We start from the raw sequence: 20,193 nt of genomic DNA on the forward strand, positions 1-20,193 counted from the left end.
TGTTTTAAGCATGTAATTCTCTTGGATGTAATTGGAATTTAATGAATTTCCTCTTTAAAAAAAATTAGTACTATGCCCATATCAAATATCCCAACTTCGCGGTCTGTTCCTCCTGCTTTCACAAACCTACACCTTTGCTCCACAGCAACATGATATCCATGATCATTTCAAGGTTAAATCCAATTTCTCCTCAATGCTATAGCTACACGTTAAGAAGCCACCAATAGGAAGCAACAAGATATTGATCCAAGTTGTAGCTGTTAGATATTGATTCAAATTACCTACGAAGGTCGTTCTTAGTGTGCTAATAGCTTCATAAAGAGAGATCCATGGGAAAAGAAGGTAAAAGAAATATATTAAATGAGTACATTCGTACATAGACACGCCCAATAGGCATAGATAACATTTTGCTGAACTTTTATTGAAATAAATAGAACATTCTTCGTAGCTGAATGTATACTAGGTTAACTACCATCTGCAAAACTCACATGTCACCTTTGGGATTTCCGGCACCGGTAGTCTATGAAAAATCCTCCACGAGATTCGGTTATAAACCGGAAGAGCGGTTGGCATATTCTTGAACCAATGCTGCAAAGAGTGTTGGCCTTTCGAGCAAGCGCGATGGTGAGTTGAATTCTTTAGCCTTTCCTGTGTAAAAAACAGAAGCGTTAGATATGAAATTCGTGTGACAAACTGTAAACATGAATGCTTTGCATTGAAGTTTCGCATGAGTGAAAAGCGTAAGAGAAAGGGCTCGCCTGCATCGACGACTAATACCCTATCACAGTCCATTACTGTTGGTATTCTGTGAGCAATGCTGATGATCGTGCAGGCTGCAAACTCTTCCCTGATAATCTTTTGGATTATGACATCAGTTTGAGAATCGACCGATGCAGTTGCCTCGTCCATGAACAGAAGCCTGCTGCGCTTAAGCATAACTCTCCCCAAGCACAGGAGCTGCCTTTGCCCCACGCTCCAATTGTCTCCGTTGTCAACCACTGGTAATTAAAATGGTTTCGGTTAAGCAGTACTTCAGTCGGTACACTCGGAACAAGTTGATAGTCACTTACCTAAAGAATCGAGTTTATCTGGTTTCGAAGCAACAACGTCTTTAAGTTGGCAGCGCTCAAGGCTCTGCAGAAAACATCTACAAATAAACTTGTATGGCCTAAAATGGTTCATAATGTTGTTGGAATAACATGTTTACCTTCCATATCTCTTCATCCGAATACTGTCCTACCGGATCGATGTTGCTTCTAACAGTTCCTTCGAATAAGACAGGTTCTTGTGGGATGATTCCGAAGCGCGACCTAAGATTATGAAGTCCTAGCATGCAAATATCTATGCCATCGATGATTATTTTCCCTCCTGTTGGCTCAACCAGTCTAAAGAAAACTTGGATTAAAGTCGACTTCCCACTCCCCGTCCGACCAACAACACCGATTTTTTCACCACCGTTAATGCTCAGAGTAATGCCTTTAAGTACAAGAGGCGTGCTTGGACGGTATCTTACCTGTTAGCCAAAATTGTCGGAAGTAGTTCATCAACTCCGGCAAAGCATGTAGTTCGAAAGAAGTTACAGAGAGAAAAGTGTAAAGAGCAAAGTTACCTGCAGGTCTTTGAGCTCGACGTTGCCTTTGGCAGGCCAATTCGGAGGGGGAAGGCTGTTTTCAATATGCCATGCCGCTTCCGGCTCAAGCCTCGAAAACTGCTTTATTCTTTCAACAGAAACCATCCTGTTTTCCACAAGGCAGCTCATGTATATTGCCCAGAACAACACGCTGTTGAGGGACAACCCGTATGAAAGAGATAACCCCACATTTTCTGCATTTTTGCAAAACAAAGTCAAATCTCTTCAAACGTTCTTATACTCCGACGGTACAAGGCCAATGCACATATACAATTACCTGGCTTGACAATGCTGCTAGGTAACATGATCATAAACAATGTAGAAAGGCAGAGGACTATACTCCCGATTAGTTCCAAGCGGAACCCCAACCATTCATTGGATCCATAGTTGTGGAAATCCATGCGTAAATTGGAATTTACTCTGTTAACATTTTCCTGACAAAAACTATCCTCCTTTCTGAATGCTCGAATTGTCATAACTCCGGAGATGCTTTCCGAGAAGTGATGAATGACGGGTGCTTTGGTGATCGAGTCAAGGCGAGTTAATTCTCGAGATGATGCAAGGAAGTATCCCTGTAATTCAAGAAAAATGACCTAAGCAGATAAACAAACTGTTGGTCCATATATGTGAATGAGAAGAATTCTTTAAATTCGCATGAAAGACGCGTACCCGATACCAGATATTCAGCCAACCAAGAGGAATTATCAGGAATATTGTTGGCCAAGCATATTGACATGTGATTATGAAGATACTGAGCAGTGTTATGTACATGTAAATTATTAGCCCCATGAAGAACGGAACAATGAAATCAACGTTGGTCTGATCAGTTGATGCCTGTTGATTAGAAAAGGAAGGTATCTGTTAGTCCTAAGATATGAAAACGAGAGATGGTATACAGATATGATCCGTAGAGAAAGTGACAAAATTACAGTCTTCGAAACCTTACCCGACTTAAAATTCTTCCTGAAGGTGTGGTATCGAAAAAGGACATAGGGGCATGCAAGATGCTTTGAAGAATTTGCCCGAAAAAGATCTGAGCTGTTTTGAGCCCCATAAGTGTAACAAAAATGGCCCTGATGAAAATCAACACAACAGACACAGCTGCTATGATGGCATAAACAGATATAAATACCGAAGGGTCGAATGAAAGAGCGTGTTTGGCTGAAGTTTCGTACGAGAGCCAATAATCGCCGGCCATTAGAGAACCTTGCCATACCAGAGATATTAACAGTACTGCAGCCACACCCCACCAGCCAAAGGCCTCAGTGCAGTACACTTTGTATACATTGAAGCTGACTTTACCGGTTTCCCTCTCTTCATCTTTGATCAGCTTAGAATCCCCCTTAATGGATTTCGGGTGGTCTTGAGACTCACCATTCGCTTCCCCAAGATTGGAAACGCCCTGAGGAGGTTTGGATGTTTTGTTGGAATTTTCTTCGGGTGCATTGTTGCCTGCTTCTACTAGCTCCATAGCCGTTTCATGTGCAGCTACCAGAGCACCGAAATCCAAGCCAGAGTCGAGTAGACTATTATACTTCCCTGACTGTACTATCATCCCGTCTCGCATCACCTGGAATTTACACACAGATATTTTAGAAACACTGCATACTCGTATATGAGAGCATGTACAGGCCTGTATCTGTTCCAGGAAATAGATAATACCTAACCTACTTACCAAGATAAGATCAACATTGTGCAAGAAGTCCACTTGATGTGTTACAAGCAAAATAGTCTTCCCCTTGAGAGCTCCTCTCAGACATTCCTGCAGATAAAGCATACAAAATAAACGTATCAAGCTTTCATAAGCAACATCAATGATGGATCATTTCTTTCCAACATTTGCAAAGTTTGTAATGGATCAAACAACAATGTTACCTTAAATATGTCTGTCCCTGTATGTGCGTCAACGGCGCTAAAGACGTCATCAAGAAGGTAGATGTCACAATCTTGGTAAACAGCTCTCGCAAGTTGTATCCGTTGCTTCTGGCCGCCACTAAGGTTGATTCCACGTTCTCCTATTTCAGTCTGATCACCGAAATCCATCATTTCTAAATCTTTCTCCAAACAGCAAACCCTTACAACTTCCCTGTATTTCTCCTCGTTCATCGGCAGACCAAACAGGATGTTCTCTTGAATTGTTCCGTTTTGAATCCAAGATGTTTGAGCTACATATGCAGTCGAACCGCAAAGCTTAACCTGTCATGGAAACAGAAAGAATTGTATTTAACAAACATTCCCATGTTAGAGTTAACATTGTTCTAGAAGAAACTTGATGTACATTCAACTACAATGAAATAAGTATTCACAGTTGCATAATCAATGATGGGCTCAGACTTCATACCTTTCCTGATGTTTTGCGCATCTCCCCGAGAATGGAAGCAAGAAGAGAAGATTTCCCGGATCCCACGGTCCCGACTATAGCGGTAAGTTCCCCTTTCTTGACCTCTAAGTTAATGTTTTTCAGAACCTCCTCTCCATTTTCATCATCCCAGCTAAATGCCCCATTTTTAACTTCGACGGCAATACTACCGTCACAACCCTCCTGTCTCTCAGCCGATGAATCCGCTAATTCCTTGCTCATCATATAAGTATCCAATCTCTCCAAGGAAATCATTGCTTGTGAAAGCGAGATCATCGACTGTGGGAAGTTCCTGATGGGCTCCTGCAAGATCTTCAAGATTGTTGTTGTCGTGAACACTAGCCCTGCATCAAGTTTCACTCCTAATAAAAGTGCAGTCCAAAATGTGACGGTAGCTATCAGTACTGGTGTTGACCACATCACTATGACATTTCCGGTGATCGAATACGTGAATTTGCATAGCCATTTGAACTCAGTTTCACGGAAAGATTGGATTCGTTTATTGAAGTGTTCTTCCCAAGCCTGGAACTTGATCACCCTCATGTAATTAAGCATCTCATTGGTGGCCTTCATCCTCTTGTCACGATTCTGCATCACCTTGAATTGAAACTGGTTGTTCCTTCTGGTTCCGATTACCACAAAAACAAAAACACCGAGAAGTCCAATCATTGCAGTGACTATCGCAACACCGAGGTACTTATACAAAAGCACCATGGCAACCGCAACTTCCAAAGGAGTAATCCAAATAGAATGCAGCTGCATCATCATATCAGAGAGCTGTTGAGCATCAACAGCCATGTAATTCACAATCTGTCCAACACCATGAGCCTGACGAGCGGAGCATGTTAACCTTAACCCCTTCTTGTATAAAGAGGTGATAAGACTGCAACGAATGAGCGTCCCGAGTTTCTGATTGTTGAAGTTGAAGTGATGAGTAGTCCACACTTCGAAAAACTTCGATATGAGAAGAATCGATATAAGATAGTATCCTTCATAAGGTGAGCTTCTTTTCCCCGCAGTGTAGTCGACAAAGCTTTGAATCAGTACCGGACCGACATACATAACGCAAAGCCGCACTATTGCAAGGAATGCAGTCAGGGCAACTTCCTTCCAAAAGCACCGTAGCAATGTAGTCCGAACAGGGTGGCTCAATTTTTCATGTGGTTTAGGCCAGTTCAGTTCGAAGAGCTGCGACATCTTCTCGGCCCTATGTTCGGGTGACATAGTAGGGACATCCTCCAATTTGAGAGGGGATTTGTAGCCTTGTCTCAACAGAGGATTCATCCATATCCAAAAGGCCTTTGATACTATGGAAGCTGAAGCAAAGCCACTCACTTTCGGTTTGCTCAAAAGCGGCTCATGTGACTTGGCTTCCTCTTCATCCATTGTTGCCTCGGGTACCCCGGTCACCGTTATACCAGTCAAACCTCTAATGGCCACAACAATAAGAAGAACTGATAATGGGAAAGAAACAAAGGAAACCATATCATCCAGCCTCAAATGTTTATCCTCGTCTGTTTCGACAGACACCGCACGAATGATACCGGATGCGGCGAACAACGAAATGATGATGAAATTCGCAAACCAATAAGCACGGAGAGATAATGGATGTTTAACAGCCTCGAATCTCTTCTCATGGATGATTAAGATTGCAATCACAGCATGAGTTATGGCTTGAACCAACCAAAACATACCATCAAATTGCTTCCATGGCTCCTGGCTACTCCTTGTAAATGCAAGAATGCATATAATACTGTAAGAAAACGCTAATACAGCCGTCACAGTCAAAGGGAGTTTGAACCATATGGTAGTCTTGATAAAGGCCCTGTTATTTCTTATGAGATGCGTGTAGTTGCCGGAGCTGCCATGGCTATTTCCTCGAGAATAGAGCTTGTAAACAGCAAAGCATAGGAGGGTAAGCAATAAAAAGATATCAACGGCCGAGAAGAGAACCCTTTGCGGACAAGGAGAAAAGAAAATGAATCTCAGCCATTGGAATACAACATGAATAGATGTCGTCTCCTTGGATGATTCAATCACAGAGCTTGAACACGAAAGCGAAGTGATCCAAGTGATCGAAGACATATTCAATTGTTCACTCGAGACTTAAACGTGAAATAATACAAAATTCACAGTTTTCTTTTTCAGAGATTGATGATTCCTTCCATCACCTGTAAACAAGTAGCAATACATCATATATCTACAAAAAGAATGATCCAAAAAACTAATGATCCAAGTAACTTCAAATCAGATCAGAGTTTTAGGTTCACTGATAAACAACTGTAGAAATACCTCGAAAGCTTTGAACTTTCAAGCATGGGCTACCATCTCTAACGTGAAGCAAGCAAAAAGAAGAAGAAAAGCTTGTGGGAACAAGAAGGGGCAACAATGCCACGATGGTCTCTATTATAATAAATGAACGAGTCTTGCTGGAGCTCTTAGAGCCAAGCCTTGAAGCAGCTACCGTGAGCAAATTAGAAATTTGACCAAGAGAATATACCATTTCCCATACTTGCCAAACAAGTAATAGATATGCGTCGAATACTGAATATGTACAATTGAATCTCACATGCTATTTATTTATTGTGCATTAAATATAGTTGTATGGAGAAATAAATAAAAGTGAAAAAAATAATAGTAACAGTATCTTGAGAAAAGATTAAAGAAAAGAAGCCATGCAAAACAAAAAAGCAGCCATGGAATAAAGCTGAAACTAAGTTCGAAATAAAATAAATGCCAAAATTAAACTTTGCTTCGATTTGCAGTCTCTCGGAACTTTGCACCACCAGGGATGAATACCCAAATCCAAAGCCAACTATCACGTGAAAAGAAAAACCCTTAATGATTAGCATATAATGATTTTTTGTTAATATAATTGTGATTAGCATTTAATAACGCAAAGAAACTATATTTTTTTATATAATGATTTTTTCACGATATAATAACATTTTATTTTTCTCATATTTTCTTTAATTATCATTGTGAACAAGTATATTTTGTTGTAACTTTATTTCCTACTATTGGTTTGACAAATTTGATACTCGTTGTCCAAATTAAAGTAATTTTCTGGGTAAAAACCTACGTTTGTATTCTGTGTGGTGATAACTTGTCACCGTGATCATTAGTCATTTTTACCCAAAAAGCATTCAAATAATCAATAATTATTTGTCAGACACTCATTGATCAAATTTTATTGTTCTAACACCCATTTGCTTACATGGACGAAAGACGTGGATCACCAAACGCGCATTCTTTGAGTTTTTGTTCGAGTTGGCGCCACGCAAGAAAAACGTGGATCACCATCCGCGCCTTCGTGAGGAAAATGACACACAATAAAAACCCCTAACCGTCTGTCGCTCCCCCTAAATTACCACATACTCCTCTCCTATAAATATCACCTCGTACAACTCTCAAACCACACAAAAAAACACTCTCATTCTTACTTTTATCATTCATTCTAACAGGCTTCAAGTGAGTTCTGTTATTATTTTTAGAAGGTAAAATTATTTTTATTATATTATTTTTATTAAATATTGTATTATTGTATTATATTTTATTGTGTTAATTTTTTTTTATATTTTGCAATTATAAAATGGAAGACATGTTGTCGCGTTTAGATAATAATCATATTTCGAGTCATTTTGCGGATACAATAACAATTTTAAATTGTGTTATGTTAATTATTTTGAATGTTTTATTTATTTATTTTTTAGTATTAGTTTATATTTAAATTTGTATAATATTTATTTAATTAGGGGAATGATCGTTTATTAGATTTATTTATTCGTAACGCTAAGTTAGAGATATCGAATCGTGTCTGGTCGTATTTAGCCGAGGCTGGATTCGATTACATAGCTAGATATGAAGGGCATTGTAACCTTGAATCCAACCTTATTTCTGCACTGGTTGAGAGGTGGAGACTAGGGACATACACATTCCATCTACCGTGTGGGGAGTGCATTATTACACTGGATGATGTTTCCTTACATTTGGGGCTTCTGGTAGATGGGGATATCATTTCTGGTGTCGCGGATGGTGATTGGCATTCCTTGTGCGAGGAGTATCTTGGAGGTATCTCGCCTAATTTCAACGGTGGTCAAATATCGTTATCATGGTTGACTACAAATTTTCAACAGTTGAACGACAACTGTTCCGAGGAACATATTAAAATATTTTCTCGGGCTTACATATTATGACTCACCGTGAAGTTTTTTAATGGCATTCTTCTTTGCCTTCCATGTTTTCCTGTAGGAGACGATGTACCCATATTGAGTTTGTATAGCTGAAATCAACACCGCAATAGCTATCAGGGAGCTTGCTTTGACCATGTGCATGATGACTTGGCAAATAATATCGAAGTCCAGTTTGTGATGGTCTTGGTTGATCCCTCTAGCACAACATTGATGAGGACCTTTGTATATTGTTAGTTTTCATATGTTATTTTTCCTCCTCCTCTTTGATACAAAAATCATCTAATTGAATCCGTTATCACGTTGGACACAATAATGGACATACTTTTCGGTGGTGGATCGGCGACTCTAGAGTGAACATAATTACGAATGTTGTAATTCTTAATTGTAATATCACTTTTTTTTATGGAAACTCCATTTCGATATATAACTCACCATTATTGAATGATGAGTTAAATTCATAGTCACCAACATTAGGCATATCCGCAAATTCTAGCCCATACATTGCACCATAGTCAACTTCATATATGTGTGCTGAAGGTTTGTTCTGTACTGTATTTGTGGGAACTTCATCTAAATTATCATCATCAGAGTTCATGTTGAATTACGGTGATTCTGGCTCAACGAATAGTCCAGTCTAAGCACTATTCGCACCTGGCTCACGAAGAGGTTCTTCTGGTGGAGATTAAAGTTCCTCTGTGATGCCGCTATTTAGATCGAACAAGTTGGTAGTTGAATGGGTTCCTCTTGAACTTGAAGACATTGTGTCATATGAGTTTTGAACTGAGTATTGTGTCGCAAGCTTCTTGGCATTGAGGTCGAAGAAGCTCGTAGTTGAATGTCTCCTCATGGAACTTGAAGGCATTGTGTCAAATGGGTACTAAACAGATTGTTGTGTCGAGGTCATCCCTATATTCAAGTCAAAGAAATTTGCATATGAATGTCTTCCCCTTGAACTGGAAGCAATATTGCCATACGGATTGTTCATGGAGCCACCTTGATAGGGATCGTAACAAGTTATTGATGAATGTCTCCCCCATTGAACTTGATGGGATGGTACCAAGATGCAGATTTCCCATTAACGAGTTAAAACCATTACACATTACTTGAGTTTGCCTGCCAACTTGATCAGCTTGTTGAGTCAACCCATAGTAGGAGCATAATGACATACTAGGAATCGTAGACACTTCAATAATTGTCTCATACATTTCTGTATTAGCGTATGAATTTTGATTATGATAATCAACCATTATAGCAATATCGTTATCGTTGGAGAGTTCGAGCGCAGTATAAGTTAACGAAAATATTGCGGTTGAAAATTTGTACTGAAGTAAGAATAGTCTTTTAGTACTTCTAACATTAATCTTCATTGAAATTTTAGTGATCAACTCCTCAAGAGTAGTGTTTCTCTTGAAGGATATTCTGACAGAATGATTTGATGCGAAGACGTCGATTTCATCTTCCCGAATTTTTCCATCATAATAAACAAAAGCTTAAATACATCTCATTTTGAGAGTTTAAAAGATTGAGAGTCTTATACCTGAAAAAAACTGAAATACACCTAATTAAATAAATAATATACGAATTAAAATATAATACTAAAATATTTTAAAAAATTCACAATACATTATCGATAAAATGTCTCGAGATTTGATTTCGCCTTCCAGTTTACAACCACAAAAATAATACGAAATAGTTAATATAAAAAAATTGGTCAAATAAATAAATATAAAATAATTGTACCTTCTAAAAACTAAACTAAAATCTACTTAGCTTGATAGAAGGAAGAATGTTAAAGTAATTTTGGTGTTGTTTGATGTTTACATTCGGGGGTATTTATAGGGAGGGGGATGGATGAGTCGTCGAACTTTAAGGCTCGGGTAATAACGGAGTACCCAATAATTCAAGGTGAATAATGGAAGATGCAGATGGTGATACGCGCCTTCTGTCGAGTATCAGTTTTCCTTGCGAAGGCGCGGATGGTGATCCACGTTTTATCTACGTGGCGTCAGCTCAAACGAAACACATGAAAGACACGTTTGGTGATCCGCGCCTTCCGTTCACGTCAACAAATAAATGTTAGATCTGCAAAATTTGATCGATAGATGCATGACAAGTAATTATTGATTCTTTGTTTGATTTTGGGTAAAACGCCTATTCCTTAGAGTGATATTAGGGTAAATAGCCGAAATCTTATTACTTCCAAAGTTACAATTAAATGTTGGTACTTCCCTTCTGTTTGGTTAAAAGAATATCCAAATGATTTTAATTGATATATTAGAATAAAAAAGAATACTAGTTTCAAAAACAGGTGGTCACCAAAATACTTAAATTGGAGCGACAACATACTGACCCCATTGAAATCCAGAGCCGATACCCATTGTGTGTCCCCACACCCATAACTGCCCATTAAAAGCACTTTTCGGTGGTACTCTTTAAAGCTAACTTTTAGAGATGCAGACTCTTTTACGTGTACAAAGTATAACATCTCATGTGGGGTCGTTCTGCGGTGCGGCGCCTAAAAAACGGCTAATATACGGCGTGACCGGTTAAACAAGTGACCGGTTAAAATTTAGACCGGTTATGTTATATTATTTAACCGGAAATATTATAAAGTACAATAACATACTAGGTAGCGCTTATATAATGTAATAGGTAGCGCTTATATTTACCTATTTTATAAGTAAACCAGTATATTTATACCGATAGCATTGCAAATTTACCTATTACATTATATTATATTGAAAGTGTCCATACTTTTTATAAAAAGGATCGATACTTTAACAGTGTTTCATGTTTTCCACCTACAATATTGATTTAATAATTTCATTTGCACAAAAAATTATTTGATTGTTTTGATATTTTATAAAATATTATTTAGAATTTTTAATTTAATAATAATATATACCGTAACGTAAAAAATAAATCATTAGACGCCTATAATTACTAAATTAATATCTTAAAACTCACTCAAAAGATAACCTTAAATTAATGTTTTCCACAGTGAAAAAAGTATGGACACTTTTATAAAAAGGATAGACACTTTACAATATAACCATTACCTATTACATTATATAAACGATACCTATTACATTATATAAGGGCTACCTATTACATCATATGTTTACCTATTATATTGAAAGTGTCCATACTTTTTATAAAAAGGATCGATACTTTTTTTAAAACTTATGTAATTTATGTTTCAATTTTTTTAACAGTGTTTCATGTTTTCCACCTACAATATTGATTTAATAATTTCATTTGCACAAAAAATTATTTGATTGTTTTGATATTTTATAAAATATTATTTAGAATTTTTAATTTAATAATAATATATACCGTAACGTAAAAAATAAATCATTAGACGCCTATAATTACTAAATTAATATCTTAAAACTCACTCAAAAGATAACCTTAAATTAATGTTTTCCACAGTGAAAAAAGTATGGACACTTTTATAAAAAGGATAGACACTTTACAATATAACCATTACCTATTACATTATATAAACGATACCTATTACATTATATAAGGGCTACCTATTACATCATATGTTTACCTATTATATTGAAAGTGTCCATACTTTTTATAAAAAGGATCGATACTTTTTTTAAAACTTATGTAATTTATGTTTCAATTTTTTTAACAGTGTTTCATGTTTTCCACCTACAATATTGATTTAATAATTTCATTTGCACAAAAAATTATTTGATTGTTTTGATATTTTATAAAATATTATTTAGAATTTTTAATTTAATAATAATATATACCGTAACGTAAAAAATAAATCATTAGACGCCTATAATTACTAAATTAATATCTTAAAACTCACTCAAAAGATAACCTTAAATTAATGTTTTCCACAGTGAAAAAAGTATGGACACTTTTATAAAAAGGATAGACACTTTACAATATAACCATTACCTATTACATTATATAAACGATACCTATTACATTATATAAGGGCTACCTATTACATCATATGTTTACCTATTATATTGAAAGTGTCCATACTTTTTATAAAAAGGATCGATACTTTTTTTAAAACTTATGTAATTTATGTTTCAATTTTTTTAACAGTGTACTGCGAATTTAAAATGATAATATACTTGTAGTTATTGTACATACCTAAATATGTACTGCGAATTTAATGTTGTACCCACCCTTTAACTACAGAAACATGTTCAAAATGAACCTTCGTTTACATATCCATCAACTCCTGGAGCACTGAACTTGCACAACAAAATTTTTGCCATGGATAATACTGATGTAGACAATGTTAAGCCAACCGAGGAATGCCATGAAGTACATAATGTTGATGAATCTGACAGATTGGTTGGTCAGCTCTTCTGTTCACGTGATCAAGCTTGGCACTTTTACAAGGGATTCGCACGGGAACATGGGTTTAGTGCACGTAAGGGAACAACACGGCTTAACGTGGAAGGGAATGTGAAGACACAAGAATTTTGTTGTTCCAAAGAAGGGTTGGAGCCATTTTGGTTGGATGCTACCCCTATTACAATGGAACACAAACACATTCAGGATAAAAACTCCAATATAGAAATCAATCAAACCCATAAAATATCGATAAATTTACCTGAATATCTGATCGTCACTTATGATAACGGTAGAAGGAAGAAAGAGGAGAGGAAGATCTGCCTGCTTGCATTTATGTTTAGGGTTTCTCGATTAAGAGTACTATATAAACGGTGGAAAACACTTGATATTTAAATTAGTATCGACACAAAATATATTAGTGTCGACACATTATTTAGACATATTCTCTCATAAAACCGGTATAATTGTACCGGTTAGATTAAAAAATTACATATTACATTATACTTTTGGGTTCGATGATTTTGGGATCGACACTTTTTATATATGGATCGACACTTTATTGATTCACCTTGTAAAAATTCATTCTGGAAAAAAATATCGACACAAACTATATTAGTGTCGACACATTATTTAGACTTATTCTCTCATAAAACCGGTATAATTGTACCGGTTAGATTAAAAAATTACATATTACATTATACTTTTGGGTTCGATGATTTTGGGATCGACACTTTTTATATATGGATCGACACTTTATTGATTCACCTCGTAAAAATTCATTCTGGAAAAAAAATATCGACACAAACTATATTAGTGTCGACACATTATTTAGACTTATTCTCTCATAAAACCGGTATAATTGTACCGGTTAGATTGAAAAATTACATATTACATTATACTTTTGGGTTCGATGATTTTGGGATCGACACTTTTTTATATATGGATCGACACTTTATGGGTGCACCTTGTTTTTAATTCATTCTGGGAAAAAAATATCGACACAAACTATATTAGTGTCGACACATTATTTAGACTTATTCTCTCATAAAACCGGTATAATTGTACCGGTTAGATTAAAAAATTACATATTACATTATACTTTTGGGTTCGATGATTTTGGGATCGACACTTTTTTATATATGGATCGACACTTTATTGATGCACCTTGTAAAAATTCATTCTGGAAAAAAATATCGACACAAACTATATTAGTATCGACATGACCCTTAATGTGTATAAGAAACATGTACAACAACATACTGCTAACTTTTCTCATCTCATTCATAATTATATTCACATAAAAAAATATAAATCGTATACAAAATTATAAATCGTATACAAAATTATAAATCTTATACAAAATTAACTCGACATTTACATCATTGCATCCTTTTGTTATTCTTATGTAATATTGCGGCTTTTGTTATCTCCTGTCTTCGTTCATTTTGATTGTGGCTTACGAGATCATTTAATACTCGCGATCGATCCCAGTCTCCAACAACCTATATTCAAATTGTCAGAACGTTAAGTATTGTCAACTACAGCATTCAATCTACGACTTTTAACAATTTTACCACAAACAATTTTTTCTATCCACTTACAAAATCACCAGTTGCCCCTGTAGAACCGATCGATTCCATCCACATCATCACATACATGCCGCAATCATATCTGTTACAAAATTTGAAAACCACACATGTCAATTATGATGAATACTGCATAAATTAAGCTTTCTATTTGTGATAACATCTCATACCCATTCAATTGCTTATTCTTCTTATGCTCCACAAATTTGAAGTTTTTCAAGGGATACTTTCCTAGAGATCCACATGACTCAACCCAAATGCGTTTCTTATTATAAGAATCTAATATTTTAATCTGCATTAAAATAGAAGAAGTTATGCACCAAAAAAATTATGCATTATAATTTACATAATGTCCTTTCATACATACATACATACCAATCTCTTAGCATCCTTCACTCTCTGTTTAGCTGCTTCAGTTGTAAACATACTATCATATATTGTTACAACATGATCTACCATATCCAACACCAACAGATACCAGTGTGAATTATGGTAGTTTATTGTGATCATTATCTGCAACAAATTTCACACCCAATTTGACAAAATTCAACATTCTATATCCGAAAACATCATTTGCAATTGGTATGGTGTCTTACCTTCTCACAGTCCGTGAATTTCACATAGTTATCCAATATGACACCCCAGAAGGTAGAAATATTCTCAACACTTTCTTTATTGTTGGCTTCCAACGCCTGTTGCTGTAATTACGCAACAAACATTATTAATTTACCGTCTATAACACTACTTTTCAATATTTATTAATTTAACTCACCACTAAGAGGTATGGAAGGTAGCCAATCCTCCGGTGTGACTTTTGAGAATCGTAGCATATGGTCCAGGCGAGCAAATCGATAACCTAACAAAATTAATTACACAATCAGAACATATTCAATAAGTTTTATTTATTTTCTACTTTCTACTTACCACACCGCCAACCCATTCTGTAGGCTTCAACGTTGCAACGTCGTATACAGTAGCGAATTGATTTCCCATTGATATTACAGAATATCTGTATGAATCATTAGGATTAATATCTTGTCATGAAATATTTAAATATCACTCACAAAACAATATATTTCACTTACCCCGATTCTAACTCGCTATTCCATAAATAATCACAAATTGCAGCTTCGATGTCATCAATTCCAGTTGGAATGTCCGCTTTTTCAACCTACAATTTTGCATACAAATTTTTGTCACAACAACATAATAAAAATCAAATTAAGTATTCTTTTATTAAACTTACCTTCTGCTTCTTCTTCTGGGGTGCAGGACATTCCGAATCCAAAACTGCTGCTATGACACTCTCCGGTGTATAAAGCACATTGGGCCTCTCCTTCCTCCTCATTTCTTCCATCTCTTCTTCTTCCTCCTCCCTCTTTTCTTCTTCATATTTTTTCAGTTCATCGTACTTTTTTTCTACATAGCTCTTCATATCTTTTATTTCACCCTTCAATTGAGCTCCTTCATCCGAGTATTTATCAACCACCCCTTCACCCCCGTAAGTTCACTCCTCAAATCAACAACCTCCTTCACCACTCCCTCAAATTTCTCTCCCGTCACCATCTTAATATCACCCCTTAACACCGAAACTTCTTTCACCACTTCACCCCTCAACACCTCTACTTCTTTCACCACTCCATCTATTTTTCCTTCCACTACCCCCTTATGCCTCTCGAGTTTCTCTACGACTTGATCAAGTTTCTCTTCGACTCTTGATTGTCTTTGCATGATTTCAAATTGGATTTTTTTGATATCAGCCAATTCAGACATCAAAATGTCGAAGTTACTCTGTTTTGCTTCACCGTCGTCCCACTCACCTTCATCCCCCAATACTTCTTCCCTCAATACAACCATCCCTCCTTTCTTCTCCTCTGCCTCCACTGCCTCCTCTACATCCTTGCCAATAACCTTCAAAAATTAAATTACAATATTAAGACATTGATTATATTCTTAATATTATTTAATTACATTTATTACCATTTCTTGCTTCTTCCCTCTATCCAACTTCAACTTCACCATCACTCTAACCACCTCTTCCTTCCCCCATGCACGGATGCGTGCCACTCCGGTTCTTTCATAAGCCGGCACTGCCTCACAGCCCGACCAAAAATCGAACAGTGCAACCTGCATTTATAATAAAATTAGAATTTTTATATAAAAACACAAAAAAGTGATTCAACTCATTTACCTCTAAGATTGCTATGCACCCTTTGAGGTATCTCTGGCTGCCCTTTTTAAAGGTGATAATTGATTCAATCAATCTCGAATGGATATATTCAGCCCAATTGAATTCACCCTTCAAGCCTTCATCGCAAATGAGCTTCATATATTCCTTGTTCGTTGACGTATCACCCGTTGGACAAAGAAATATACCGACAAGGTACAATAGAACTCGGGCCTTCAGCTCATCCCCCAAGTAAGATCCACTTTTGATATCCTCTTCAACTTCAGTATATGTCACCTTATGATTCAAACCATATTTGGAGGCAAGTGCTTTCCAGTTCTTACTCCTACAGACTTCTATAACACTTTTGCCTTTGTTTTGTACCCCCAATACGGCTGCAGCAGTCGATACCCCCAGAGGGAATGAATAATCACCATACTTAGCCATACATTGACTGACGTCAAATTGTGCCATCAAGGATCGACACAATTCCCTCCGAATAGGTCGATCCCTTACTCCGATCAACGATCCAAAACCTATTTCTCCCAGCACATTCAACTGACCCTTCTCCTTAAGGTGTTTAATTAATAAATTCACCCTTTTAATGCTGCATCTTGTCGAAACTTCCTACATTTTTTAACAATATATAATGTTATAGTTCTTATATATTTTGTATCAACGTATTTACAAGTTTAATGAATACCTTATTTTCATGTGCTTTCCTCCGTTCTTTGTATTCTTTACTATCATTCCTTGACTGTGTGATGTAAGGTTCCTTTTCAGCATCACTCATTGAATTCCATTTGGACCTCACATCTTTTTTCACCTAATATTAAACATAAACGTTTCTTAATCAATACATTAACACTAAATACTAATACTACTCAATGTCAATTTCATTTTACATACCGAACCGCTCTGTGTGCCATCTCCCTTCATCCTTTTGCATTCGGCCATACTGTTAACATTTAAAATTTGTAATCAATTTAAAGTTTATCGATACTTTAATCCAATTACCATTTCAACAATAATAACAAAAAGACATTGATACTTACTAGAAGTACATATATCCACCCTTTGGTTGCTTTCGAGTCTCGGCCTCAATTTCAAAGTCATCTGCTCCACCAACAATTTTCCAACCCATTGACTCCATTTTTCCTTCATATATCAGTTTACGCAAATCAAATTATTTTGTTACATACACTTTTCAATATACAAATATAGATAACTACTCTTGTGGTAAAACGGTTTTCTTCAAAAGAATTTGAATGGCCACACCAAAATGTGTCGGCACATTTATACAACCTATAATATCATTTTCTACCTATAATATTTAATAAAAGTATCGACATTTATCGTTTTCCTTGAATATCTATTTCTACCTGCAATCGGTCCCAAATGCTTCCTTACTCCAAAACCCCAAACAACACATAAAAAACCCTATCGCGATTACTGTAATAATAAAAATTAGGGTTTCGACAACATACTTTTCGATTCGACTGCAGCAACAAACAAACAAACTTCGCTTTAGAAACGCCTTCTGAAATGCAGCAACAATTACTCTTCGATTTCAAAAACTCGTCCGTTCTATCTATTTTCAGAGGATATTTAGCTTATATTTTCATCGGATATGTTATTTATATTTAATCGATACAAATACAAAAGTGTCGATACTTTTATGTCAGGTGTCGATACTTTCGAAAGGATAATTACCTATTTCTTTGAAAGTGTCGATAATTTATTACACGTACTTACGAAAGTATCGACACTTTCAATATATCCGGTATCATTTTACCGTTTTTATCATTTTGATACCGGTTTTATCATATTTTTACCTGTTATATCGTTGTGGATCGATATTTTTTTTAAAGTATCGACACATTATAGGCGCTATAACTGCTTCTCTTTTAAATTCACAAAGTGTCGATCCTTATATAACGTATCGACACTTTTAATTTTACCGGTTTTATCATTTTGTTACCGGTTTTATCATAATTTTACCTGGTATATCGTTTTGGATCGATATATTTCTTAAAAGTATCGACACTTTTTAGGATTTAAAACTGCTTTTAAAGTTATGTAATTTATGTTTCAATTTATTTAATAGTGTTTTATGTTTTCCACCTACAATATTAATTTAATAATTTAATTTACACAAAATTTTATTTGATTGTTTTGATATTTTATAAAATATTATTTAGAATTTAAATTTAACAATATTAACCAAATATAATAATAAATATGTTTTCAACAGTGAAATAAGTATGGACACTTTTATAAAAATGATATATACTTTTTTGAAAGTTATGTAATTTATGTTTCAATTTTTTTAATAGTGTTTCATGTTTTCCACCTACAATATTAATTTAATAATTTCATTTACACAAAAAATTATTTGATTGTTTTGATATTTTATAAAATATTATTTAGATTTTAAATTTAACAATATTAACTAAAGATAATAATAAATATATTTTCACAGTGAAATAAGTATGGACACTTTTATAAAAAGGATAGATAATTTACAATATAACAGGTAAAAATATGACAAAACCAGATTCATTATGACAAAACCGGTAAAATTTACTTGATATGTTAAAAGTATGGACACTTTTATAAAAAGGATAGATACTTACCGATAACCAAAGTTTACCGGTTACCAAATTTTTTAATAGTTTTTCATATTTTCTACCTAAAACATTATTAGTTGTCAACATAATAGGTACCGCTAAACCGAATTTATTAAATACATTTTAATGTATCCGGTAATGCTGTATATTAGCCGTATATTAACCCGCCTTTCCTGAGACATTCCCTCTCATGTGTGGATGATTCATGTGCCGACAACACAGAGAATACACATAACATATTTTTTTTATAAATATAAAATAATATCAGTTTTAAGATGATAAAATAAGGCTTATATCCTTGTTTTCGTAACGAAGTAGGTTAATTCGTATCATATACTACATGATTTTAATGTTGCTTATATAACTAATTTTAATTAAAATTAATATTTCTAAAGCGTATTTAAATATTATAGAATATTTTTACAAAAAATATAATTATACTGGTAAAGTGTAGTTTTATGTCTTAATTTTTTATACTAGTGATACATTCTCTTAAATTTAATTACTTTAAAATTAAAGAATTTTTTTGAATTAATTACTGATATCTGATCTATTGACCGACTAATCTAGATCGAATACTGCAGAGGTGAGGGCGACCCTCCCAACCTAGTTTGATCTATTCGTAAATGTCAGGATTCGAACTCTGACATTATTTAAGGGATATATAATTACAATCATTAAAGAATATTTGATATTTTAGGTTGAATGTTAAAATTAAGATTACAAAAACAATCAACTAAACTCAGTACACATAAAATCTAAAAACTATTACAGTAAAAATATTAGGTTAAACTTAAAACCTGATTGTGAAATCTTTATTTGAAATATAGGAACACGTTGACGAAGACAAATGATAGGTAGCTGTGGAACAAAGAAATAGGAACACGTTGTGATGTCGAGTCCACAAGAAAAATGGAAGAGGTACTCAGCAGGCCAAAAAGTCGCTAATTGACTCTAGTTGTCTTAATTTTTTAAGAAGATATATTAAAAAAATTTAAGAGTACACAATTAAAAAATTTTAAAGTATACGAAATTAAATAATTAATAAAATATATATAAAAAAAATTAAAAATTCTAGAAGATGGACCACTCCTCTCAGTCTATCCGTGCTCGGACATAATAGATTGAAGTGGAATAGAAATCCCGTAGGCCTACTGTTTGAACTTGTTATTACACGCTCACCGACAAAAAAAAAAAAACACAGACGCACTCTATGATTCGTACTAGTGTTACTCAAGCTCTTTTTTTTGTATTTTTTTAAAAAGAAGTATTTTTGAAAATAAGTTAATATAA

The 20,193-nt window shown here is 35.0% G+C and overlaps 1 protein-coding gene across 2 annotated transcripts; it reads right to left on the minus strand.

Moving 5' to 3' along the window:
• Positions 1 to 332: 332 nt before the first annotated feature.
• LOC120206221 (ABC transporter C family member 4-like) lies at positions 333 to 6,108 on the minus strand. 2 transcript variants are annotated; one of them, XM_039205937.1, is made up of 11 exons: positions 3,972 to 6,100; positions 3,506 to 3,826; positions 3,306 to 3,392; positions 2,577 to 3,200; positions 2,300 to 2,464; positions 1,908 to 2,202; positions 1,610 to 1,824; positions 1,208 to 1,513; positions 1,071 to 1,134; positions 759 to 998; positions 333 to 648 (listed from the first exon to the last, which is right to left on the minus strand). In XM_039205937.1, the coding sequence occupies exons 1-11, from the start codon at positions 6,072 to 6,074 to the stop codon at positions 548 to 550; spliced, it is 4,521 nt and encodes a 1,506-aa protein (XP_039061868.1). In that variant the 5' UTR covers positions 6,075 to 6,100; the 3' UTR covers positions 333 to 547. The 2 variants fall into 2 exon arrangements, with proteins under 2 accessions (XP_039061868.1, XP_039061869.1); XM_039205938.1 differs by lacking the exons at positions 333 to 648; positions 759 to 998; positions 1,071 to 1,134; positions 1,208 to 1,513 and having other exon boundaries at positions 1,628 to 1,736; positions 3,972 to 6,108.
• Between the last annotated feature and the right edge of the window lie 14,085 nt (positions 6,109 to 20,193).

Source organism: Hibiscus syriacus, unplaced genomic scaffold (genome assembly GCF_006381635.1).
Source record: "Hibiscus syriacus cultivar Baekdansim isolate YM2019G1 unplaced genomic scaffold, ASM638163v2 tig00013386_pilon, whole genome shotgun sequence".
Taxonomy (NCBI): domain Eukaryota; kingdom Viridiplantae; phylum Streptophyta; class Magnoliopsida; order Malvales; family Malvaceae; genus Hibiscus; species Hibiscus syriacus.